The sequence below is a fragment of the Sander vitreus genome, chromosome 16, assembly GCF_031162955.1.
Source record: "Sander vitreus isolate 19-12246 chromosome 16, sanVit1, whole genome shotgun sequence".
NCBI classification, from domain to species: Eukaryota; Metazoa; Chordata; class Actinopteri; order Perciformes; family Percidae; genus Sander; species Sander vitreus.
The window spans coordinates 13,209,925-13,235,107 of record NC_135870.1 but is presented as its reverse complement, the minus strand read 5'-3'; the positions used below and the strand labels follow the sequence as shown (position 1 = coordinate 13,235,107).

General features: G+C 39.3%; 3 protein-coding genes across 3 annotated transcripts in view; 2 read left to right on the top strand and 1 right to left on the bottom strand.

The window, feature by feature from the left end:
- The first annotated feature begins 539 nt into the window (after positions 1-539).
- bbln (bublin coiled coil protein) lies at positions 540-3,248 on the top strand. The gene is made up of 2 exons (XM_078271002.1): positions 540-951; positions 2,102-3,248. Exons 1-2 carry the CDS (start codon positions 873-875, stop codon positions 2,338-2,340), a joined length of 318 nt encoding a protein of 105 aa, XP_078127128.1. The 5' UTR covers positions 540-872; the 3' UTR covers positions 2,341-3,248.
- ciz1a (cdkn1a interacting zinc finger protein 1a) lies at positions 3,110-12,661 on the bottom strand. Its single transcript, XM_078271000.1, has 16 exons — positions 12,519-12,661; positions 11,801-12,068; positions 10,331-10,458; positions 9,921-10,138; positions 8,893-9,010; positions 8,632-8,719; positions 8,352-8,455; positions 8,122-8,222; positions 7,692-7,898; positions 7,417-7,547; positions 7,126-7,219; positions 6,862-6,969; positions 6,641-6,766; positions 6,347-6,431; positions 6,089-6,210; positions 3,110-5,992 (listed from the first exon to the last, which is right to left on the bottom strand). The coding sequence occupies exons 2-16, from the start codon at positions 11,968-11,970 to the stop codon at positions 5,465-5,467; spliced, it is 2,328 nt and encodes a 775-aa protein (XP_078127126.1). The 5' UTR covers positions 11,971-12,068; positions 12,519-12,661; the 3' UTR covers positions 3,110-5,464.
- A 1,133-nt stretch (positions 12,662-13,794) lies between these two features.
- dnm1a (dynamin 1a) overlaps positions 13,795-25,183 on the top strand; it is a 58,971-nt gene continuing 47,582 nt past the window's right edge. The window contains exon 1 of the mRNA XM_078272090.1: positions 13,795-14,098. Coding sequence (XP_078128216.1) covers positions 13,938-14,098 — 161 coding nt within the window. The 5' untranslated portion in view covers positions 13,795-13,937. The remainder of the gene's footprint in view (positions 14,099-25,183) is intronic.

Here is a 25,183-nt window from a genome sequence, read left to right as displayed (position 1 = left end):
TCAGTAAGCTAGCAGGAAAACTGATTCAATAAGATAAATGAGCAGCAAACTAGCATAACTGTATACAAGAAATCTGCTACTATGACACAGACCTCAAATGTATTTTATATAGTATATATGCTTATAAACAGTAACCTCAACATGTGTCAAAAATGAACGTAAATTGGCTTAAGTCAGGTGCGTTAAGTCAGCTGACTCTGACAGCTCGGAATCAGAGAGCAGGAGAATAAAATAGACATCCCACTCCGTTCGTATTTTCAGAAACCATAATTGTAGTCGACAAGTAAGCTGCGGTGGTATGGAAGAAACTTTAAATAAAAAAACTTGATCTTGCTCTAAAACAGGCACTACTAATAGTAACGTAAAAACGCTTTAAATATTTTCTGAGGTGTATTATTGTATATATATTTTAACTCAACTACTCATCAAGTTATCCGTACAGTATGAGTACTCTTTCTTATTACTACAACAATCTTTGCTGTTACGTATCAAGCCCGCCCACATTTCCCCCATAATGCATCACTTCAGTAAACAACTATCTGACGTCTGCGTCTGCCAGGCCAATGACGACAAATGTCAAGCTAGCCAACTCGCCTCGTCGGAGACTTCCTCCTGGAATCTGTGTATATTTAATCAAACTGTCTGACAATAACGTTACATTTGCCAACCGCCAATACAAATCCGAAGAAGATAACGTTAAATTAGACATTTAACGGTGAACTTGTTCATTCATTTATTTTGCTGAATTTGAACTGTTGCTCGTTAGTTTGCTAATGCTAATTACCTGGCAACCCAGCTAGCTAGCTTAACAGCATACAGTTACGACAGCTAACTATTTTAAAGTAATAAACGTGAAGATTTAAGGTTAAATAATGTCTGGACCAAATGGAGATCCAAACATCCCAATTGACGATGGTATTATCAACGACGAAGATGAATTCGAGGACGAAGGTAAGTGCTAATGTGTTCATTTATTGTTATCGATGCATACTTGCACACTAATCTCTAGTTAATTCAGTGTGCAATTCCAGTGATCTTTGGTCAATAAAGTCACTATCCCGAAGCACTACTTGAGTTAGGTCATGACACCTCCACTTGATGTCAGGTTGATTGACAGCAGTTGTGTTGTTTGCCGTCTGTGGAGATCTGTGTATTGTGTATATAGCTATACTTTGAACTTCATCACATCCAGGTTAATATTTTGCACACCCTGCACAAAACCGTACATAGCCTTAAAACAGGTATATTATACATATTTGTCATAGTGTCTTTTACATATTTTTTTCTATATCTATGTTCTTAACTGTTGCAGTACTTTTCTCTATTGCTTATTCTATTTTCATACGTTTATTATATGCACCAAACACACCCAAGGCAAATTCCATGCAAGTGAAAACCTCTTTTGGCAATAAAACTAATTCTGATTCTTCAGCAGATTTTAAGCTTTATCTCCAGATAACATCTGGGCTGTATATCTGCTTTTCAGCTTGAGGTCCTTCTTCAAATCCTCAAGTTGAGTTGATTTGTTAAGTACTGTAAACATTAGATGGGAATTCTGTTTGGAAATACACTGATAATATCAAAAAGCTTCTGGTATATGCTTTTAACAGCATTACAAAGCAGTATCAGTCCACATTTGTTGCTTGTTTCTTGAGATTTAGTTGTATTGTTTATGAAGTTGTCTAAAGTATTGTCTTTTTTAATACCTATATACAGTTATTTTTGTAACACAGTTTACATCTACTCTGATTTGTAGATAATTTCATCCTGGGGATTGGCTGATATGGGTGAAAAAATCCTGAATATTTGTTTAAGCTTAAGAAAAGCATACTGTAGCTGATTTAGGTTGCCCTCTTGCCTGTCTGCCATTTACACATTAGACCATACAGTTACGGATAGTTATAGGAAGTCAAAAATTGGTAATTTGACAGCATTAAGCGTGTCTAAAATAATGGGGGTATTGGGGACATAAAGAAATCCTTTTGTACATCCTAATTACATCTTTTATGTTCAAGACCAGAAATCTCTCTTTATTCTGCAAGGAAGTTCTTACTGTACAACTCTGACAGAAATGACTAATGTCTCTGCTGCATATCCACAGAGTATGAAGCCATCAACTCCATGCTAGATCAGATCAACACATATCTTGATGACCTGGAAGATCGGAATGATTCACTTAATGGCAAACTGCACGAACTTCTGGAGTCAAACCGGCAAGCCCGGCTGGAGTTCAGGGCCCAACTGCTGGGTTCCCAGAGCCAGGAGGAGCATTGTCCTGCAGACGGGGACTCCTCAACCAGCAAGGAATACTTGAACAAGGACAATGGAGATAACAAATGAGTGATGAGGAGGGGGGTTGAGTTTAGCAAAATACAGGGATGGAAATATTTATGAAAGTTGACTCAACTCCTTACCTCCGTCTGTTGAACTAATGACCCTTCATCTGTGTCGCCCATCAATTTCTTCTGTGAATTTTTCTCCTCTACCACTGAACTCAATCTAGTTTTCCCTCTTTTTGAACTGTGATGTGCTGATGTTTGTTTCCTGAGCAGATTGGAGTTTATTGATCTCTAGCAGCCAGTCACCTGGGACTATTGCAGTAAAATCTAAGTCACATGGGTTGACATTTAAAAAGCAATGCCCCCCTTTTTTGTTAAGGTCCAAGTGGGACATCACAGAACAAATTCTAAAGCCAGGATAAAAGAAGACATTTTAAAAAAAGCAGATGCACATGACAATGACCAGTATAACATGCTGATATCTATGGTGACCCATCCTGTCAAACACATTACTGCAGACTCTCCCATGATCGTCAGTATGTCCTCATGGCCCATAAGGGCATAGTCAAACTTCTGTGTAGTGTTTTGAAATTGATATTTGTAATAGCTTTTGTGTCTGTTCCTGTTTGTTTTATCCCAAAAAGTAAATGTGCAACACTACAGAAGTCTACCAGTGTATTAATGTTTGATCTATAGCATGACTGTATAACTGTCAATCTGCTGTCCTGTTCGTTATCATTAATCTGTTTAGGATAAGTGTTTGTGTATGTTAAGTGTTAACCCAAAAGTCAAAATGAAGTCAACAAGTCAAAATGAAGTCAAAGTCTGGGAATTGTCAAGACATTTTAATATAAATTAAAATGACAGAAAACAAAAATCCAAAAATACATAAAACTTCCAGCAGTTAGAAAACATCATGTTTGTTCACCTTCATTTAGTCAGTAGCTGAATAAAAATAAAATAACACAGCTTTGTTTGAAATTATCCTTTACACTTCCTTTTATCTCCTGCTCCCTTCCGTTCTCGTGTCTCATTCCTTCAGATAGAACATGATGCCGTGCTAATCATGTGACAGCCGCCACCATAACTACAAGAGTTGCTACATGCGTCAGCCAATCACTTTTGTGGTTTAAAAATATCCTTTTCTAATACATAGGATGAAATGTTTCCAGAACACACTAATTATGAAGCCTCATGACTGCTGAAACCAAAGTTATACATTTGTATAATCTAAAACTAGGATAATCTACTGCATGTGACTGTTGCTTAAAATCTAAGTTTAAAGTTTGCTACAATAAATACCTACAGACACTTCATGGTTTATCCTCCTTACATTAACTCAACTGATTCCATCTGTCCAGTGTATAGCAAAAAAAAAAAAAAATGAATGCAATGGTAAACTGGAGGAAATAAGCAGCTACCACTAACAGCTTTGTAACTCCATGGAAATGAAAGGAACTTTTTTTTTTTTAAATGTAGGCAAACTAGCAACTGTAAATGGGAATGTGACATCAAACATGATTTTGTATAAAATCACTGTTATGCCAACACAATCCATTGAATGCAAGTGCTTTTATCTTTATGAATTTTGAGCTAAAAGTCTGTGTGGATCCTCTGTGTGCAGATGTCAGATGTTTTAGACATTTTGTTGACATATGTTCAATACTACATCAGCTCCTACAGATTGTGTTGAATCCCAACACATTTTAAACTTTCAGTGAGAAGGCCACAGCTGCTGACAACTTCTGTGCCCCAAACACATCAACTTTAACACAAAATGTCAAAAATAAATAAGGATAATCAAAAGCCCTGAACAAAGCTATGATCAGATTCAAGGTTCAGCATTGCTCAACACTCAAGCCAAAGTACCCTTTTAACCCTTTCTTTAAACAAAAGTTGCCACCCGCTCAAACCCTTAAACTGGTTAGATTCTACATTTCAGCTCACTAAAAGCATGTGTCACGACATGGTTAGCAATGTTGAAAATGTCTTCACTTGTAGGTTATATTAAGTAAACAATCATTTCGAACAATGAGCCCTCATCAACCGCCTGATCTTTAGGTACAGCGGGGGGGCGGGGGGTCTTTTTGGTGAGACCAGTAGATAGAAAATCTACCTTTTATTAAAACCAGCCTCATTTAAAAAGCCTGGACACTGTTAGTTCATGTTGACATAAATCCTCATGTCAACATGCTCACAGTGACAACGCTAACATGCTGATGTTAACCCTGAATAACGTTGATCATGTTTACCATCTTAGTTTAGCATGTTCACATGCTAACTTGCTAATTAGCGCTAAACTCAAAGTAAAGCTGAGGCTGATGGGAATCTCATTAGTTTTGCAGGTATTTCATCCATGGTCATAAAACAAAATATTGGACGAATTGGAATTTTGACCTGAAGATGGCTCTAGATGGACAGGGGATCTCCAAAGTTATTACAATTCATCCTAATTGGGACACAAGTGTCCGTAATATATTTTATGGCAAGTCATCCAGTAGTTATGTGGGGCGTTCACAAAAAATATTATCCACAATTTTTTTTTATGTTTTGCTGCTGTGAACAGCTCCTCCATGTCCTTTTCGCCTTGTGGCAGAGTAGTGCAACTGACGTTTTATGCATACTTCATTTTGACACCGTTTAGATTTGAAGTACCAAGTATGGAATTGGGACACAGCACGTGTATCCAGGTGATGGTCTTTCTAGTGGGTAACCAATAAGAAGCTTCTCCTAATAGCAGCATAAATGCAGTTTTTACAGATTTGTTAATATGGACCAAAAAGGGTTTGTTCTGAGCTACATTTACATATCTTATAATGATCTCATTTTGATTGCTGTAATCTAATGGCGAGGCTAAAGATTCGAGAACATCATTCTCTGACTGGTAGCCAATATTCAGATACTTAGCCACCCATCACTGATTTTACATGTATGCAACAGCTGTCAGGTGCTACATTTCCCACCCTGGAAAAGCATCACAAAAGAAGTCATGCTCCACCATGATTCACCATCATTCTTCCTATTTGTTGGTGTGTGGTTAATTCAGACGTCCCAACATGGAGAGAGGCAGGGCTGTTCACTTCTTGGTCTCGGTTTCATGGAAGAATCTCTTCACATACTAACACATCCTGTCCTAAGGTTACGATTGTGCCAGGTTTCCACTCTTTCCACATCTTATCTGTGACTCAGCGTCTGTTTGTGGCCCTGCCTGACCTGCGTTTGGGTTTTGCCTTCCCTGTGCCATTCTTTTTCCCTGGGACAACAGGAGCTTCCCTCTCCTCCTCGTCTCCATTTGCATCCTCAGCAGCAGCTGCTGGCGCCGAGTCTGGCTCCTCTCTGCTACCAGCAGGCAGCTCGGCTGGACTCTCCAGAACTACAGAGACCTGGGATGTGGTCTCTTCCTCCTTGATGTGGAGGCTGAGCTCTTGGTCTGTGTTGCCAGTGCTGGTCGCTGAGGTGCTGATAGAGTCCTGTGAGGTTGGGTCAGGTTCTGCTTGTTGCTGGTTTTCTGTCTGCACGGTCAGTCGGGCGAGTGTAATGATGGGCTGGATGGAGTTCAGGTTCGTCACTAAACCAGTCTCATCAGAAAGGGAATTTTCATCCGTACAGTCTGTGGTGGTTTCGGTTACAGGTCTGAGGCTGTCTGCAGATAGGAGAGACTCTCTGGAAGATTCAACAGCTCCACTCTTTTGACTCCGCAACTCACTGTACCTCTGAGAAGAGAAAGCATACAAATACTGCAATACTGCAAACCAGCTACTCCCTTGTTCATAGTGGTGACAAGGTGAGTTAAGTCATCAAAAACCAACCTTGAGGTTCTCAAAGTGCTTGATTGATTTGCAGTGGGTGTGTAGGGCAGACGATTCAAAGTGGTAAAACTTGTTGCAGAGTCTGCAGATAAAACCTGCTACTGGAACAAAAAAACTGGACCCTGAGGAAAAAGAAATCCAAGAATAAATGTCACTAATACTGAATGTTATCAGTAAACCCAAACAACAAGAACATGCAGGAAGACCAAAGAAGAACAAAATGAATCACGCAGCAATCATGAGTTAGCCGTCACTCACCGTAGACGGTGTCGGAATCATACTGCTCATCACTGGCCATGTCCTTTAGAGAGACTTCTTTAAGGGAGGACCAGTCATCCTGTACCTGGTCACCAGAGACACAGTAAACAACTATTGTATAACAAATGCACCAAGTATGAGATGCTAATAGTGTTATTTTATAGCTTATCTCAAAGTGATGTTGAACTAAGTTAAACCTTGGGATGTAAAATGTACCGGCCATTTAAATGGAAACACTACCCATTGTCTCAATGGAAGGAAATTACAAACAAAAACAAATGATATGCAAATCACCTGTTCATTTATCTGTCTTTTCTCTCCTTCCTCCACCTCACTGCCCTCCACCTCTTCCAACGAGAAGCCGTCTGTGTCCATAGCCGTCAGCTTGCCTAAGGCCTCGCAGCCCTCCTGCTCCTGGAGCTAGCGAACAGTAAGTACAGCATGGATATTTCATCTTTTCATTAATGGGAAAGTACTTCCGTGCTGTTGCTTTAAATCAATACAAGCACAGATACCTTCTCTAATTTCTGTCTGTGCTCTTGGGACTGCAAGTGCTCCACAAAAATCTGGGAGGTCCTGAAGTGTTTCTTACAGACTGTGCAGGAGGAGATGGCTATGGCGAGCTGAGGAGAGATGAAGGGATACCAGATCATTTTGGATTATTCTCATTTAAAAGCGACCAGAAAAGTGGTTTCAACTATTTTCAAAATATTTAAAACTTCTTAAACTCAGCATTAACACCATGTAAATGGGCTTATCTATAAAGCGAGCAGCTTTACTTTGTGCTCCTCGGTGCGACGGTGGTCGACGATGCTACTGGTGAAGTGGGTGTGGCAGGTGGCACACCAATGCTTCAAGTTGGCTTTCTTCTCTCTGCAGAAAACACAGATGAACATTTTTTATAATTAATATTATATAATTTTCTATTTTGAAAGCCCGCTTAAGGTAAAAAAAAAAAAAAAAAAAAGGTGCATAATTACTCTCTAATCTCACCATTCAAAATTGATAATGGTTTAAAAAAAACAATAAAAAAAACAAGGCAAATGCATATTTGTGTGTTTTAAACTGACCCATCTTTGATTGCTTCCTGTAGAGACTCCTGCACTCGTGGCAGCAGGGTGACCAGGCAAGCGTTGCTCATGTGTTGGATCTCCATCATCCTCTGCTGGTGGGAAACACTGTTCATATGACTCCTGAAGTTCTGCAAACACACACACACACACACACACACACACACACACAAGAGAAAATAGTAAAACAATCATAAATTTGCTGCAACTTTTTCAGCCTTTTGCACACTCTCAACAAACAAGCAACTGAATACACAAAAAAAACATGAACCTACTTGCTGGTTGTGGCAGGTAATGCTGCAGAGGTAGCAGTAGAACGTGCTGGCGCCCTCCACTATACCATCCTCTTCTTCCGGCTGGTTGTCTGGTGAGGCCAAAGGGGCATCTTTGCCCTGTGGCATCTCCTCTGAGAGTGAATCAACCTGCTGGTCATCGTCACTCAGCCTGGCAGATGGGGACGGGGCTGACAAACAGCTGTGCACCTACAGAGAGGTTGCAAACCAGAACAAAGCCCAGTGTCATGCATTTATTTAACTGAGATATAACAGAAATGTACTGTACACATATTATTGGTATATAATATTGGTAAATACCATTCAGCCCAACGTGACCCACCTTTGTAGCAGTGACTTAGTTACTTTCAAAATCTATCATTTAGTATTAACATTATTTTGTCTATGACCTGACCATGAAGGCTCCTCTCACCTCAGCAGCTTTGCTCTCCTCCAGCGCTTCAACAACACCTGATCTCCCTGTGGAGCATCCTTCCTCCAGAATGGAGCATTCTTCCTCCAGAAGGATGCAATCTGGGAAAAGAATTCAGTACGTTTTCAAATCAACTGACCTCAAGTACATTACATTTAGATTAAATGAATGCCTAATAAAAAAGTGAAGTATTTTTAACCATCTACTCTCTAGGTGTCTGTGGGTTCTACCTTCAGGCTGGCTGTCCTCTGCGTTGCTGTTACACTCAGAAGACAGAACTTCCCTATCTGTATCTGCAATCGTGACCGTCTCAACAACACATTGTTCCTCTGACCTGAGGGAAAAATAACAACAACAAATGTCAAGGTTGTTGTGAAATACTGGGCACCCCACACTTCCACTTTTTGGTTGGGTATTTTTGCTACTTCCATGGATAAGATGTTATGCTCTGGGGATGTAAAGATCTTTTTAGCACAACTACATTCACAGCAATAAAAATGTTTTCCCTACCCCTCTGTCCTCTGCTTTTTGACTACAGGTTCTTCAAGTTGCTCCTCGGAGGGCTGTGTGGGTTCATCCACTCCTCCCGTGGCACCATCTGTGGGTAGAAAAGACAAGTTGAATACAAAGACGAAAAACATTATCTACAAACAAATGTTCACCACTAATCTTCTTCAAGAAGTCTTCAAAGTCACATATGACATTCAACACGCACACTATAACACCTTAAACCATTAGCATGTCTCAGTGCTGGTTGGATTGCAGCTCTACCTGTTTCAGTCTTGTCAGTGGCTTCATTGGTACTGCTAGATGCTGGTTGGTTGTCTGTGCTCTCTGCTGCCATCTGCTCACTGTCCCTCTTCCTGTCTGGCTGGCGAGCTGCAGAGTCCTACACAAAGAGACAGAATTACAAATATAAATATATACGGTGCACCTAAAAGTATGTCTGTTTGGATATGTGCAGGTTGTAAAAGAACTTAAATTTCCTTGATGTTGTTTGGTCTATAAAATGTAGACATATTTAAATGGAGTTTTATGTCCTAGAAACTGTCCAAAACCCAAAGATATTTTGTATACTATCATAAAAGACTATGGAAATCAGTAAATACTCACGTTCAAGTAGCTGGAACTTATTCACTTTTATGCTTAAAAAACTACTTAAAATAACTGATTATCAAAATGAATGCAGATTTAATTCTGTCCATCAACTCACTGATTAATCATTTCACCTCTACTATCAATAATCGTGTGTGGCCAAAGCCTGATGTAGCATATCAAAGAATATTACAAATACATAAAAGAACATCTGGGTCATATACAGTATTCCTTCATTATAATGAAAGCATTTGCGGAAGTTGTAAACTTAACTAATGATTTGATGCTTATTGTATAGAAGATCAAGCACAGTCGTAAACCATGATTTGCAGTTGTCAATGGTGCAACCCTAGTATAGTGTATTAGCTGGACTGAAAACCTACACAGTAATTGTACTAATTAGAATGGTGCTGTTATTCAATTTCATTTATAGTGTCAAATCACAACAGAAGTTATCTCAGGACACAACACTACTACTTATACTACACTTACAGATAGAGCAGGTCTAGACCACACTATAATTTATAGAAACCCAACAATTCTCCCCAAGAGCAAGCATTTGGAGCGACAGTGGCAAGGAAAAACTTCCTTTTAACAGGAAGAAACCTCAGGCAGACCCTGGCTCTTGGTGGGCGGCCTACTGCCTCAACTGGTTGGGGGGAGACAGATATACAGAAAAAATACAGAAATACAGTTGTATTTACTGCAATAGTGATGGAAGAGGAGGAGGAGGAAGAGGCTGTGGTGTTGTTGTTGTTGTAGTAGCGAGCATGTGGGTGGAATGATCGACCAGCTGGGAAACCCATCATGGGGGACTTCATGGCCATGCCCATGGGAACTGGCCCGAGCAGAGACGACCTGGATCTAGCAGTGAAGAACTGACGGAACTGCTGTCCAGCCATCCCAAAAGCCCGCATGTTACCTGCATGAAAGCAAAGCATGAAAAGAGACATGAGCGAGGAAAGAAAAAAGGCTAACTAAAAATTAGAACCGCTTATAAGTTAGTTATGCAATGCTTTAAAAAACACTTATCTATGAAAATGTCAAATACAAATTCTACTGCTCTTTATGATTTCCAGATGATGCTGTCTTTTCACTATAATCAAAACTGTACCCTGCATCTGCTGCATCAGCAGGGCCCCCTGCAGCATGGGATTGGGGGCTAGGATGGTAGTCTGGGTTGCCTGGCACAGGTTGACCATCCTGGGAGGAGGGGCTGTCTGGGGAGCAACAGGAATGGCTCTGCATGACAAATAAACAAGAGAAAAAAATGCAGCATCATTTAATAAGACATGACCATCCTAACCATAACTCACTGAAATCTGTAGCTAAAGAACTCAGTGTTTCGGTCAAATGATCCTTCTCGGAATCATGGAAATTGATTTTACACACATCTGTCATATTTTGAAATCAGCTGATATCCTGAAGTAGAAAATACTGACTGGAAAAGAAAATGACTTGACATGGACACCTGCACACAATTGGTCTGTCCTAATACAAACACAAGCTGTTTGTGCTATTTTTTCCTGATTATGGGTAACTGTGTAGCAGCTATGATATGGATTAGCATTAATCAGAACTCCTCTTCCTTCCATATCAGCGTTGGCTCAGAGTGTAATTTAAGTTTAGATTTTTTATAGCACATAATTACAAGTCATTACTCAATGAGTTTCATAAAACAAGTGGTTAAAAACAGTGGTAATTAAATCTCACAATCATAACTTAATACAATAACATGCTAAATCAAATTATGAATCAGAATACAAAAAAACTTATATGGCAAAAGTAAATGACCAAACATTATGGGGGTAGCATGGAATGACAGCATGGGAATATGTCAAAGACAACAGGTACAGTATGGAGTGCTGGTGGGATAACGCTATACCGGCTGCTGCTTTTGCTCATTCTCACAATAAAAAAGGAGACCTATTTGACCTGACCTGAGTTTTTATGAGGATTAAAGGTGACGTAACAAAAGCTGGCAGGTAACATGAAGCCGACTGGGTATTTTATGGTTTTACTAGAAGTGAAGATCAGAACAGAGGTGATCTGGGGCCAGTAATCTTGCAATATAGTGGTATATACACAACATGCAGTTTATCAACGCTACCTTTGGGCAGGCCAGATAACAGAGAATGGCAATAATCCAACTTTTAATAACACTGTTTGACAACCGAATAAGTATCTGCTCCAGAAAGACAATGTTGCTTTAGTTGGAGTTAACTGTCCTCTCTGGTGACAATAACAAACAAACTTTCTATAAAGGTATGCCAGTGCTGCTAGATTGGGACAGATGGAAATATTACTATAGGTGCAGGTTCTAGCTCATAGGTTTACTTCGTAGATATATCATAACAAATCACTGCCTGGGCTGAATGCCCCTTCACCAATGGACTAATTAATAGGGAAGCTGAATAGATATTCTATTTAAATTAAAATACTGCACGTCTATAGATTTCCAATCATCCCGGAATCGTAGTCTGGCATGTGTGCGACAGAGCTTCCAACTCAGCTACGGCGCCAGCCATACATATCTGATCCGGAAGGCCCTGTCTAATCCCCGGTCTCAAATTAACGTGTTTACCGCTGTGCCTGGTGGTGGTGATGGGCGACATGATGCCCAGGAGGCGGCTGCGGCGGAGGTGGAGGCTGCTGCTGGAAAAGTTGTTGTAGCTGCCGCAGGTGCTGGTGAAACTGTTGCTGCTGCTGTTGTTGTTGCTGCTGCTGCTGTTGGTGGATGTGTGGATTGAACATGACGGGCTTTAATTTCCACCGTTAACGTCACACCGTGAGTTGACAGACCAGCAGCTGTGAGGTGCCAATGTGTTGACACTCCTTACAATAAAATATATCTGAATGAAAGAGAAAAAGCTTGTGTGAGTATGTGCCTAACTGTCAGAGAAAACTCAAAAACTATTGAATGTAAACACACATTCAATAACAGTGCGCACCTCATGAGACAACAGGTCGCTTTCGCGATGACAATTAGCTAGTGCTAGCAGCTAAGCTTACAACAATTTGCTTGTTGTTTCCTTATCTTATTTTAACAAAGTGTTGTTGAAAGAGAGCAGCATGCTATTCCAGAACTAACACAAAGTATAAATAATTGAATAAGCTACACCTGCTATTAAAATGAACGAAGCTACATTAACCACCGCTCAGTAACGTTAACTGAACCCTACAAGTTAGCTTAGCATAGCATCTAGCTAGCTAGCTCGCTCGATAACTCACAGATAAACCAGCTGCGCTCTCTCGGGTACTTTCTACATTTTACCTTCTCGGCCACAGTTGTTACGACTTACTTCTCAAAGAGGAAAGTAGCGAGTATTGGTGAATATCCAACTACAGTTATAACAAAGGGTTGAATAACTGCTCTCAGTCCCCGGTGCGATTCGCATTAAGCAGAAGCCCAGCGTAGTGAAGTTAGTGCACCCTGTCCTCCCGGTGGTTGCCTGGAGAACTGAAAATGCATGTCTGCATTTTGCAACCTGATCTCACAGAATTCCGTGAAATGAACACGGCCCCTTAACTCAGCATTTAGAGCATTTAGATAAGGTAGTGGGCATATAAATATATATATATATATATATATATATATATATATATATATATATATATATATATATATATATATATATATATTTTTGGCCTATGGTAGTAGGCCTATTTAAAATTAGAACGGTCGTGTTCCATTCTCAAAAAAAGTTTGTATTTTTAAGGTAGCCAGCCTACTACATTTTAAATGTTGCAACACTAGCTAAGATAAATAATTAATCAAAGTGGAGCATCATTGTTATAACCTCCAGTGGATATTAGATACTGAAATAGACATTAAATTACGTTGAAACAAGCACTGCATTGTATATAGGCCTATGTAGACCTACATTATAGGCCTGTAAACATTACTAGCCTATACAGTACTAGTATGCTATGTATAATGGTATTGTAAAGTTAGTGTCCATTGTATATGTTGTATAGCTATACAATGGATATAGCCTATACTAATTCATTTATTTGTATATATTTATTTGTGTGTGTATATTATAATATTATTCATAGTATATTCACGTTTTACGTTAAATATAGATAGATAGATAGATAGATAGATCAAAACATAGAGGTCCTAGGCCTATACTGCATTATAAAAACAAACAGCCTACAAAAGGTTGTAGAGTGCCCCCTGGCCTCTGTCCACGGTGCTAACAGATTCAGCACCATGGACAGATCTGTACAGATCTGTTTGCCCAATAACATTAAAAACTGGATGCCAAATTTACCATCTTCACCTTTCTAAATGCAATCAAACAAGATTTGACTTTAGAGTCTCTGTAAAATATTAAATTTCTGTAGGCCTACTGTAAACAGCACAATTTGACAGACAACACAGTGAAAGTAAACCCGTGTCACCCCCGAGCGGTTTGCGTGGAGAACTGCAGGGATCTCTCCTGAGAAAATACAAGAGATCATCCTCCTCGTCCTCCCCCCCCCTGCTGCGCTTGGTGGAGAGGAGTGTTCATGTTCAGTGGTGGAGAGATTTGAGGTGATCTGACACACCGAGGGGGCGCAGTCAATGACGGGGCAAACCGAAAAGTGAATCGGTGTGGCGTAATCCAAAAACGCCCTCTATACGCGAGGCTGGCGAGGAGGGACGAAGAGAAAAATAAGAAATAAATCCCTCCCTGCTCTGACAAGGAGGATAGATTGCCCATTACATCGCAAAGATGGGGAACAGGGGAATGGAGGATTTGATTCCTCTGGTGAACCGCATGCAGGATGCCTTCTCCGCCATCGGTCAGAACGCGAACCTGGACTTGCCCCAGATCGCCGTGGTGGGCGGCCAGAGTGCGGGGAAAAGCTCGGTGCTGGAGAACTTCGTCGGGAGGTAAGTAGCTTTTCCAGGCTGCGATGCATGTTGGTGCATCACATAAGCGGCCGCAGTCGCTTTTATTTTTTACATCTCACACATCCCAGTCCCCATCCCCCTTCTCAGGTAGGTTTCAATCCACCGCCACAGGCTTCGTTGAAACGGTCCAAATTGTTGCACCCTTCACCGTTTTATCCCTCTGTCTTCTTCCACAACGCCAATGCGATGAGATTATATTGTTAGGCCTACATAAATCCCTAGTGAAGTTTAGCTGTGAACTGATGCATACAGGGAACAAATTGCTGTTTAAATGACATTTAATATGACAAACCATCTCTGGGTATGAGTGCAGAATGCTAGCCAGCTTCTAAACTTCATCATTTTGTCCAAATTCACGCAAAGTTGTACAATGTTTATCATTATAAATCCTATGACATCTGTCACAGAAGCAGGGTCAATTTACACGCATACTTCCTGTATATCACATAGTTACAGGCAGCTTGGTTGATGTGTTGTTTGTTTCTTTGGCTGGGCTACCATTTTGTAGTCCTCAGGCTATTAAATCCTGAACAGGCAAGGGTGCACAATGATGCTCGCTGTGTGTGCAAACATGCACAGTTTTCTTCCTGCCAGAGCTGCTGCTGCTGCTGATACACAACAAAGCAAGGGGAACAAATGTGATCTGTTATGCTGCAGTATGACCTTGCAGACAGAAAGAGAGAGAGATAGAGAGCTAGAGAGAGAGAGAGAGAGAGAGAGAGAGAGAGATAGTCCACCTGAGCTTTGAGCCCTTCCAGCTCAGCTCATCCATCTGTCTGCGAGTGCTTATGCTGTCAGTACAGCTTATTAAATGCAGACAACAACATGGGTGTCACTAGCTAACTATTTGTCAACTCAGTAGCTTGAATTTCACTTGATCTGAAGATTTTGTGTGTAAATCAGCAGTATTTCCTGCTTAAGCAAGGTAAAGACACTGTGGCTCCAAGCCAGCTCAGCCCAATATTAAACAACATCTGTGCAGCAACTGCTTTTTCATCTCTTTTCTTAGATTTGTTTGACAGTTGAGTAAAATAGTTCTCCTCATGGCCATTGAGTGCTAATCCCCATTTTAGCAGGTAGTAGGTGAGGCAAGCCCACTGTTTACATGTCAGGGTAACCTACACACAGGTAGGCATATCAGTTTTGTTAACAAAGTGGTGACGATGTAGCCTAAGTACCATTGAGGCGATTTAAAGGAATACTCTACCAAGACTTATAATGGACAGTTAAAAAACGGATTAAAGTATAGGCAGAAGAAACAGAGATTTGTGTGTTTTATTTCATATATTCTTCTTCTTTAAATCCTGATACCTACATTACCCACAAGGCAACTTGAACCCCCGACAGTTCCGTCAGAGATCCGGGTGTGTTATACTAGTAACAGTTAATGCCACTTCAAGCTGCTAGACTCAAGCAGAGATGAGGGGTGGGCTACAGAGGTTTGGAGAGCTGACTTCTTTTCAACTCTGCACATTCAGATTTATTTCATTTTCAAAGTTGTAGTCTTCAGCTCAGCTGCAAAGGGGAGAAAGCAAAAAACAACAGAATTTGAAGTAGAATCTGACCTCTTCCTGCAGCTCTCCGTCTCCTTTTTCTGTCGCATGGGCATATGCATGCGTAGAATAGCCAATAGGAGCGTTCCCTCTCTCTGAAATGACCTGTGATTGGCCAAAGTCTCCCATCTTGGGCTAGAATTTCTAAAGTCTGAAAACAGAGCCAGGAGGAGATGCACCACTTTCATTACAATATGCTGAGCGATTAGTTGTCACTTGTTTTAAAGCCTTTGCTTTTTGTTAGTTAAAAAAACAAATTTGAGCAATTACTATTAAAACAATCTTTTTACACTCATTAGGAGGGTCACGTTTTGTTGCACTCACTCAGCTGTAGTCATGGAAACAGCTTGTGCCTAATTACGCTTCTTTGCCTGAGGGACCAGTGGTTTAGACGATCATGACAATAGGCAGAGAAGGGGAAAACGGAAATATTATTACAAGGACATTAAAAACAGTAATAAAGATGTTGAATGATTCGTTTGTATGCGTCAGTAAAATCTGCAGACAGTATCCTGTCATGCAGCGTTTGTTTGTGTTAATGTGTGAGCTCTGCTAGGCCAGCTGCAGTGACGTCATTCAGGTCCTCCCATCCTCTTGCTCCTCCAGTCCTCTGCCTCACCAGTGGCCCATTGTATTTGCATTATCTTGCCTGAACCAACACACACACACACACACACACACACACACACACACACACACACACACACACACACACACACACACACACACACACACACACTCACAACACGCTGTACTGTGTGTTTACATGGAAGAGCGCTTTCTTTCTCCATCTCTATCTCCCCCTCTCTCTGTCTCTTATTCAGAAATTCACATTGATGCCTCTCAGAAAGTCAAGAGATTTTTCTATCAGAACAGAAATATTTTTTGACTGTTATTAAGCTGCTTGCTTTTTAATCCTTTTTACTTTTAATAAAAACTAAAAGCATTGTTCTCCCTTTGATTGATATTGCTGGTTACAAGCAATACCAAAGTAAATGAGACTTCTAAATGGCAAATAAACTTTAGAATTTAGATAAATTATTTCACAAGGCATATTAGCTGTTTAAAGCTGGTTTGGCTTTGCTTGTTCTCACCTGTGACAGCATGCATATTATAATGTGTCTATGTACATAAAGTTATATGGGATTTAGGAAAACATTGGCAACTACATAATTAATATAAACCATGTTAAAAGGAGTTTACTATATATCTAGACACGGTTACTCCTAATAGTTCACCATGACACCTTTCCTCTCAGCTGGATTAGATTTTGATGTTGGCAGGTGTGACTCAGGGACAAGGACAGACAACCTTTTAGTAGTAGACAAGCTGTTGAGATATGCTCTGCTGATGGTATGAGAGAACATCTGAGGACACAATCAAATTAATCTTTTCCCTTTTATCGTTCGTCCTTCAGAGGTTTTTGATCCTGCTTACATAATTTGTCTTTATGCAGAGTCTACTGTTGTCTCCTTTGTTTTCATTGCTCAGTTCTCTGTTTATCACCTCAGTTCAACCTCCCCTTCGCAGCCTTTTTCTCTCATTCAGTTTAAATTTACCTCAAAGGTGCTTTGTTGCTATAAAATATTTAAGTGCTCAAGTCCAAAGTAAAGTAAGCAAGGTTAAACTATAATCACAGGGATACAGACAAAAGTCATTTGTCTTATGTTATTAAGTCTGCCGTCTGATTTGTCTTAATTCATTGTTTTCATTCATACTCTTTGTTGTCTTGGACAATGACAAGTTGAGATGTATTTGGCTGCCTTTGGGGACTGTTCATTGTTTTTTTTCTTCTTGAATGAATAGCGGATTTTCTTTTTTTAATGTCTTTAAATAATTTATGATATATTATTATGATATAATAGTTTGTTTTTGGGGCGGTGGATATCTTTTTAGGGCTGCAACTAACGATTATTTTCATTATTGTTTAATCTTTCAATAAATCGATTAATCATTTAGTCTTTAAAATAGTGAAAAATGGCATCAAAAATGTCCAGAACCCAAGAACAGCAAACAGTCAAACTGTCAAAAACATCCCAAAATATTTAATTCACAACAATACAAAAGCAGCTAATCAGTTAGTTTAACAGCTGAAAGCTAGTGAATATTTAGCATTTCTGATTTATAATTGACTTAAAGTAACAACCGCTTATAGAAATTGTTGTTGATAATTTTTATATCAATTAATCGAAAAATTGTTCCAGGGCTATATCTGTTATACCAGTGCATGCAGGTGAAGCATCACTCTATAGTTGTGTCTGAACACCCGTTTCCCATCCTGCATCTGTCACCCAGTCGGTATTTTAACCTCCCATGAGTCTCATTAGGGCAGACAAAGCAGGAAGCTTTATTGGTCTCCAGTGCCCAACACAAGCCATGCCAGCTGGGTGAAACCTGTGCAGGTGGAAGTTGGTATATTTCTCCACATGTTGACTTAGTTTTGACTAAATTCAACAATATTACATGAGCAGTGTGATATTTTATCTTAAAGGAGGCAAAAAGGTTTAACACTGTATTTACTTTTTACTAAGTGTTTTAATTATTTGATTGGGATGAGTAGATTATAGAAACAAAATCCAGGTACAAATCCACTCATTATGCTGTGTGAAACATAAAACACAGATTAGTGTAAGAGTTCCACAGCATGCAGCATATTTAGTATGGATAATGTTTACAAAAGCATAGTGTACAGTATGTTCTCAACTGCATGTTTTTTTTGGTCCACTTTCAGCACCACGGACAGCTCTTTCAAAGCAGCAGCTTTTTTTTCTCCAAAATCAGCACCACAACTGCTTTCCCCTAAAATACATACACTACTGAACATATCATAGATGATCACTTTGTGTATGTGTGTATGTATAATATTCATCATATCATAATAGATTCAAGGGTACCCTAGTTTATTGTCACCATATTGGATTAAAGAAACAACGATAAGATTTTTGTTGCTGCACCTCTTATTGGAGGGTTGCCATGTTTTTAGCACAAAGTAATTTATGGTTGCTCAAATCCCTTAAAAAGGCCCTGGAAGAGCAGTTTTGCAAAAAAAAAAAGTACTTTAAGAGGTGTGGGGTCCATAGCTGATAGTGGCATGCAAAATCACATACTATATGACGTTCTCCTGGGATGTACTCAAACCCAGGAGGATGCTGTTGCTGTTGCTGCTGCATGGTGTACTGCCACCAGAAGTGCTTTGTAAAAAAAGTCCCGTTGTTTTTATGGAAAAAACCTGGCAGCTGTAGTTGCCAGAATAATTTAGTAAAAAATACAGTAGAAATGTAAATATGTTTATAGAACAACTTGTACATTTTACAGTTTAAAACAATTATTTACAAAAGAAAACAACCATTTTAAATCCAACAGCTCTTTTCTGCTGAATTAGCACAATCATGCTGCTACTGAACAAAAAATGTCAGTAGGATTTACATGCAGTTGCTGCTTAATTTACATTAAATCCCATTACATTTAAATGACTAAATACCCTACAATAACATTCTTTAGCTGTAAAATGTACAAGTTCTGTGAAGTTATTTACAACTGTAAATAACTTCCAATTTTCCATAAAAGCAATGCATTTGACTGAATTCTTTTGCAAATTTTACTCAAAATTTAGTATATAATGTAGTGTTTTGTGTGAAAGCAACATCTAAGAACTGCAATTGAATTTTCTTTCTTCTTAAAAGGCACAACATCATGTTCTGTGACTCCATTACAGGTAGCATGAACACTTTATCTGAGATGATTCATTAAATCAGCACTGCTTTCTTATAGACGTTTGACTTTTACCAGAAATGTAACATGTACACAGATTAAACATAAAACACTGTTTTAAAAACAAAGCTAGATATACCTTACCAATTGAAATATATATAAAAAAAAGAAATACAATAACTTGCCTTTCCAATAATTTATTGGCCTCAGAGCAAATATCAAAAACCTTAATTTCTCAACATATTTGTAATACAGTATGTCATTTATAAACAGAATAGAGAGTTTGCGACAGATTAGTGACCATCTTACTAGAACTAAAAGAGTAAAGATAGACTTTACTCCTTTTTTATGAATATATAAAAGGCATGGGGAAATACAACAGCAATGAAACTATTGCAGTGTAACAATTGCATACAAACACTTTTGTGTGAAACCTTCACTTGCTAAAGCGTGAAGAGCTGGGAGATAATGAGCTGAAACAAAATAAATAAATAAAATGTATTAATAAATAATTTTAAATAGTGGGTGATGCACATCATCACATGCCACAAGTCTCTTAGTTTAGTCCATATTCAGGCGCCACGCCACTCATGATCTGAGAGTTCCTGAATCAAGGTAAGGTTCACTCGGGTTCACGTGAAGACGGGATGTCCGCGTCTTTTCCACTTCAGTGCCCTTTTCTGGGTTGATGCAGAAAAAACACCTTGGGAAATAAAAGAAAAAAAAATGGCAGCATCAACAAAATAGTTTAATTATAATAAATCAATTACTTAAATCACTTTCTTTTTATTCAGGCTATAATGTTGGATAAAGCCAATCCAAAAAAAACCCACCTCTACAGAAACTACAGGGTTGAAGCCAGCTCTGATGGATAATGGATTTTGGAGCAATAATAGCTCCCAAACATCAGGCACAGGGCAGAAATGAAGGAGGGGATGTTGTTGTGTACAATGTTTCGATCCACACTCAACATGAACCGTCTCGAAGAATAGCAGGATCGTCCTAGAAAGAAAACAAAACAAAACAAGATTTTTCTTCTTAAACATTTCACAAAACAAGCATATACTTTTTTAAATTTCCAAGCTAAAGTGAGACTGCTTGCCATCAGAACAAAAATGACTTAATGTACAGGCTTAGGGGAAAGAAATATAAACCGTACAGGAGTACCAGCATAGAAATTAAGCAATGTACTGCTGTGGATGGGGAAAACAAAAAATAAAAATCAGTTTTAGTGTTTGCGCTATTTGAATATTTTCACCACTTTACCTCGCTGTCACAGTCATTTCTAACAGGAAACAGAAGCATGCATATCTGGTTAAATTGGCTTTGGAAAGATTAAACACTTCAGTTTACCGTGAAAACACTGACAATGAGGTAAAAGCTGTGAATATTTTCTAAATATAGAGTACACATGATACAGGGCTATACTATATTTTGTTGTTGCACCCATCCACAACACTGCATTGCTTAGCTTCAGTGCTGATACTCCTGTCTACTCTGAATTTTGGGTGTGCTGACCGACATCTACTGTAGGTAACTACACTCATATATTCCCAATTCAACAATAACTTAAACAAAAAAGCACTGTACAACATGAATGTTTCAAAAAAGACTGAAAGAAAGGGAAGAATGAAAGCAAGCAATTCATTTTTACTTACCACAAACAACGATGGTTGGAGTCAAGTGAACTTGGTCCATCTGTACTTCCCCAGCCAGGCATGTGTCCTCCACATAGCAGAACATCATGTCTTCCTTCTCATCAAAGTAAGACAGCAGAAGCAGCACCATCTCTTTGACGTCTTCAGAGCAACCAATCAGCTCTCCCCTCATCACTTTAAACTTTGTTACAGCCTGTAGGAACTTTTTGTTCTTGTTCATACAAACAGTATTCATGTAGTTCAGGAGCCGTTTCCCCTTTAGAGCCACATTCCGTGTGAAGGTTTCTTTAAGCTCAACTCCGGTGAGTTCCTTAAAGTGGACTGCCATGCCAAGTTCATCAAACCAAAAGGGCCACTCTTCAAGGAGGTATTTTATATTCTTTCCCTGGTTGACTTGTTTACGCTGTGTGTAGAAAGTCAACTTCATCAGACGTTTGACCTCCTCTGGATTTGCATCACTTTGCTGAGACATCCTCTTCAGTTTTTCAGTCGTCTCCTGCTGGCTCTCGAGGGTCTCTCCACTTAATGCACCCATAGGTGTCCTGGATTGTTGCTCTTTGCTCTGGAGGGACTTCTTCGGTGTCAGACTCATCAGAGCGATGCTTCCGTTTTCTTATTTTTGGGGTTGTACGTCGCTTCACATTCTCTATTCAATTTTGCAATTGCTTGACTAAAGAATGATAGCCAGGCCCAATCACATCTCCCTCTATAACATCCTGCAGAGATTGTGGATATTTTGCCACCATCTTTTTGGCAACATCAGTAGAGTTTCTTTTACTAATGCAAGAATTCTTCTGAAACATCTCACGGACCACAATCCGGACCATCTCCCTTCTCATTCGTGGACTTGGTCGTTTTCCTCTCTCCAATGACTGCATCAATTCCTCTGGGAACTTCTCCCACGGGATCATAAAGGTGCCCACCCAGTCTATATCAGGGCTTTGGCAGCTGTTAGAAGAGGTTGAGGATGAGCTTCTGTGTGAAAGAGACTGCAAGGTTGAGGAAGACAAAAACACATACACTCAAAAATAGGAACACAATGTGAATGTTTATATATTTCAGATTGATCATTTAACTACTTTTGGCCAAAGGTCGCATCTTGTGTTCTAATACTTGACTTACATCGCAGCTTCCAAGCAGCAAGGACTTTTCTGGCTTGAATTGGCCTCAGTGCTGACAGCAAATCTGCTTCCTCAATAAACTGAAAATCATCGTACGTCTCCACCCCTAGGTTTTGTAATGTCGCTTCAAGAATATCTTTCGACACTTCTGGAAGGTCAGGCAAGACCTCAGTGATGGCGGTGCGTAGAAACCCTTGCTCGCAGTCAGTCATTTCTAGAATCAAGGGACAATGGCAGTTTTCAAAAATACTAATGAAAGAGAAAAGGCAAATAGACATTTTGTAAAGTAACACTACATATACGTACCTCTACCTTGAGTATATAATATGATTGAGGATTTATTCTTATTTCTGTATTGCTTACTGGTTTGGGTAAGTGATTCTGGAGAAATTTAACAGATATAAGAGATATAAGGAGATATTCATTGAAAGTGTTTAGGAATATAATTGCATTACCTAGAATAAGTGACCTCAACTTTAAAAAAGGGAAAAACTGCAGTCACTTTCATACTTTTCAGATCGTATTTTTATCATTTTTACATGCATATATATGCATTTTGTTTGGTTTCTCCACACAGTGGCTGAGATCACGTTTATTTCGACAACACACTGTGTTTCAGCGGAATGACTTGTTGCCCGTTAAGAATGTATGATTGCAACGGATAAAAATCTACCAAGTCGTTAATGTTAAGGCATCGCAACCTTGTATTCTGTTTTGTCACCGAGTACAGATGGTATTCAGAATGATAGTCAGCTTTATGTATATCCATCACAAAATACACTGCTGCATCATTGTGAATTAAAACAATGAGAAGTTCTCCCAACTCCATGGACTCGTCATTTTTTGACACAAGAAAATGCCATTTTTTATATGCTGTACCTTTATACTCTGTCTGTGGAAACACTAGTATTGCATTCCATTAAAGCCAAACTCTCTCACTGAGTGTTTAATTGCGTCACTGTAAAGGCTGGGGTAAAAGGTGCAACTATCTTTGACTTGCAGAAGCTGACTGCATCCTGGCCCAGCTGAAAAATATGCCTGAAGCATTTGATGTCTTTCAGACAAAGTAAGGCAGATGTTTTTAAAGTTTTTCAAATGCCTGGCACATCTCTTAAAGTAGCTGTGTTTACTTTCAAAACGCATCGTCCACACTCTGATCAAGGGGCCGAATTTCATGATTAGTCCTGGATAGTGACGCATGAAATGGTGTTTTGGTTTTAGAGGAATCTCAGGAAATAAACACTTTCTTGATTCCAAATATTCTTGGATTACAATATCAAGATAGGTTACCTGTGACAGTGAAATCCTTTGTGCACAAATCAAATCAACAATATCTTTAAGCTAGAGTGTTAACTGCCACACATCATCCTCTGGATTTTGGACTTTGTCACCAATTAATACAGGTAGCAACCTTAACAAATTCCAGTTGACAGCACATGGCTTTGTGAGAGCATCAGATCCTTTGTATTTGAACTGCTTGATGCGCCGGTTCAAAAGTGAATATGTAAACCATTTATTTTTCTTAATGAAATACTTTAAGTATAGGGCAACATCATAAGATAAGACACCCTCAAATATGTCATGGCCTAAACAAGGTGGGAGACCAGGCTGGCAAACATGAAAAGATTTCAGTGCATTGAAAACAGAGTTTACCTTTATGCCTTTGTTGTGCTGACTGTCTGCAGCTTGTAGATCACCAACAGCAGAATTGTAACTGTCAGGGGTGCGCTGTGGACCACAGACATTTGGATTATCACCATAAAACTCATCTAGCGTTATTTCACAGTATCTGCAAAAATACTGAGAACGACTGAAGTTTTCAGTAAACCCACCAATATTGTGCGAACCCAAGTTATCACCAGCAATACAGTACAGAGTCCCTTTGACAGTTTTACCACCTACAGTTACCCCATTTTCCTCTAAATCTTTAAAATCCAACAACAAGTCTGAGAAAACCTTAGCACTTCCAAACTGTTTTAGGTCATTTTCTACACACAATAGGACAAGGAACATGTGATCTGTGTTGGACCGCACATGAGCAGGTAGATTAGCCACAGAAAGATATACTGCAACAACTTTGTGTTTCTTCTTTACTATTTCAAAAGCATCCTGTTAAAGGATAAGCTTCAGGCATCCTGGATTTTCAATGAAGAACTGGCTGGACTTAAAGTTTATTCCATCACTTATGTCACCAAAATCATCTGGGTTAGAGTCTATTTCACAAGACTGTTGTGACACTGAATTCTTCCATAATTCAGAATCAAATAAGTTATTTACAGTTTGTTTCACGGGAATGTAGTAAGCAAACCTTTCTGTCATATTTTCATCATTTCCTAATGTTACTTTTTTAGGCTCTATGTATTTGAACATTTTTTTGAACGTCTCAGCTCTTGAATATGTTGTTCTCAGTGGTGCCTTATGACAGGAAGAGAACAGATCTGAATCCTTCACACAATCATAGATTTTAGCACTAGCATCATCTGTTAGACACATATCTTTTAAAAGTGAACGCAGTTTACTCAAAGTGTAATCATGTCCCAACTCATGCACATTTTGCATCTCTTCAATTGTCTGTATTGTTGAAGCTGGGAGAAGGAGCTGCCCTTGCAATTTCAGGTAGAATAAACATACATTCCTAAGAAAGTTATCACTGAAATTCTGTGGTAATTCAGTGCTTTTATTTGTTGTTGTATCAGTTGAGCACTGGCCAGCATCTTCACATGCAGCAACAGCAGCATCAGATTGAGAAGTAGTTTCCCTGTACATGTCACTTATGCTGTCTACTGAACATGGCATATGTTTTCTGGACATATGAGCAATAAATGATGACTTCACAGTGAAAATATTTTTACAGCCAGTGACTAGACCGCCCCTCCACTATATGCTCCTTTAAGTGGGAGAGAAGTTCCTTCACCGTGTGAAATTGGCGCTCACACAGTGCAACAGCACATTTCAAATCTGTAACGACTCTAACGTTAGCAGTAACGTTAACAGAGGGCTCAGGCACATTGTGAACGTGAT

Bases quoted from the DNA above. Each gene is read 5' to 3' on its own strand.
- bbln (XM_078271002.1), top strand. From the start codon at position 873: ATGTCTGGACCAAATGGAGATCCAAACATCCCAATTGACGATGGTATT. The intron at 952-2,101 runs GTAAGTGCTAAT...GCATATCCACAG, and splicing joins AGATGAATTCGAGGACGAAG to AGTATGAAGCCATCAACTCC.
- ciz1a (XM_078271000.1), bottom strand. From the start codon at position 11,970: ATGTTCAATCCACACATCCACCAACAGCAGCAGCAGCAACAACAACAG. The intron at 10,459-11,800 runs GTAAACACGTTA...TTTGTCATGCAG, and splicing joins CACCACCACCAGGCACAGCG to AGCCATTCCTGTTGCTCCCC. The intron at 7,899-8,121 runs GTGAGAGGAGCC...ACCTCTCTGTAG, and splicing joins AGGAGAGCAAAGCTGCTGAG to GTGCACAGCTGTTTGTCAGC.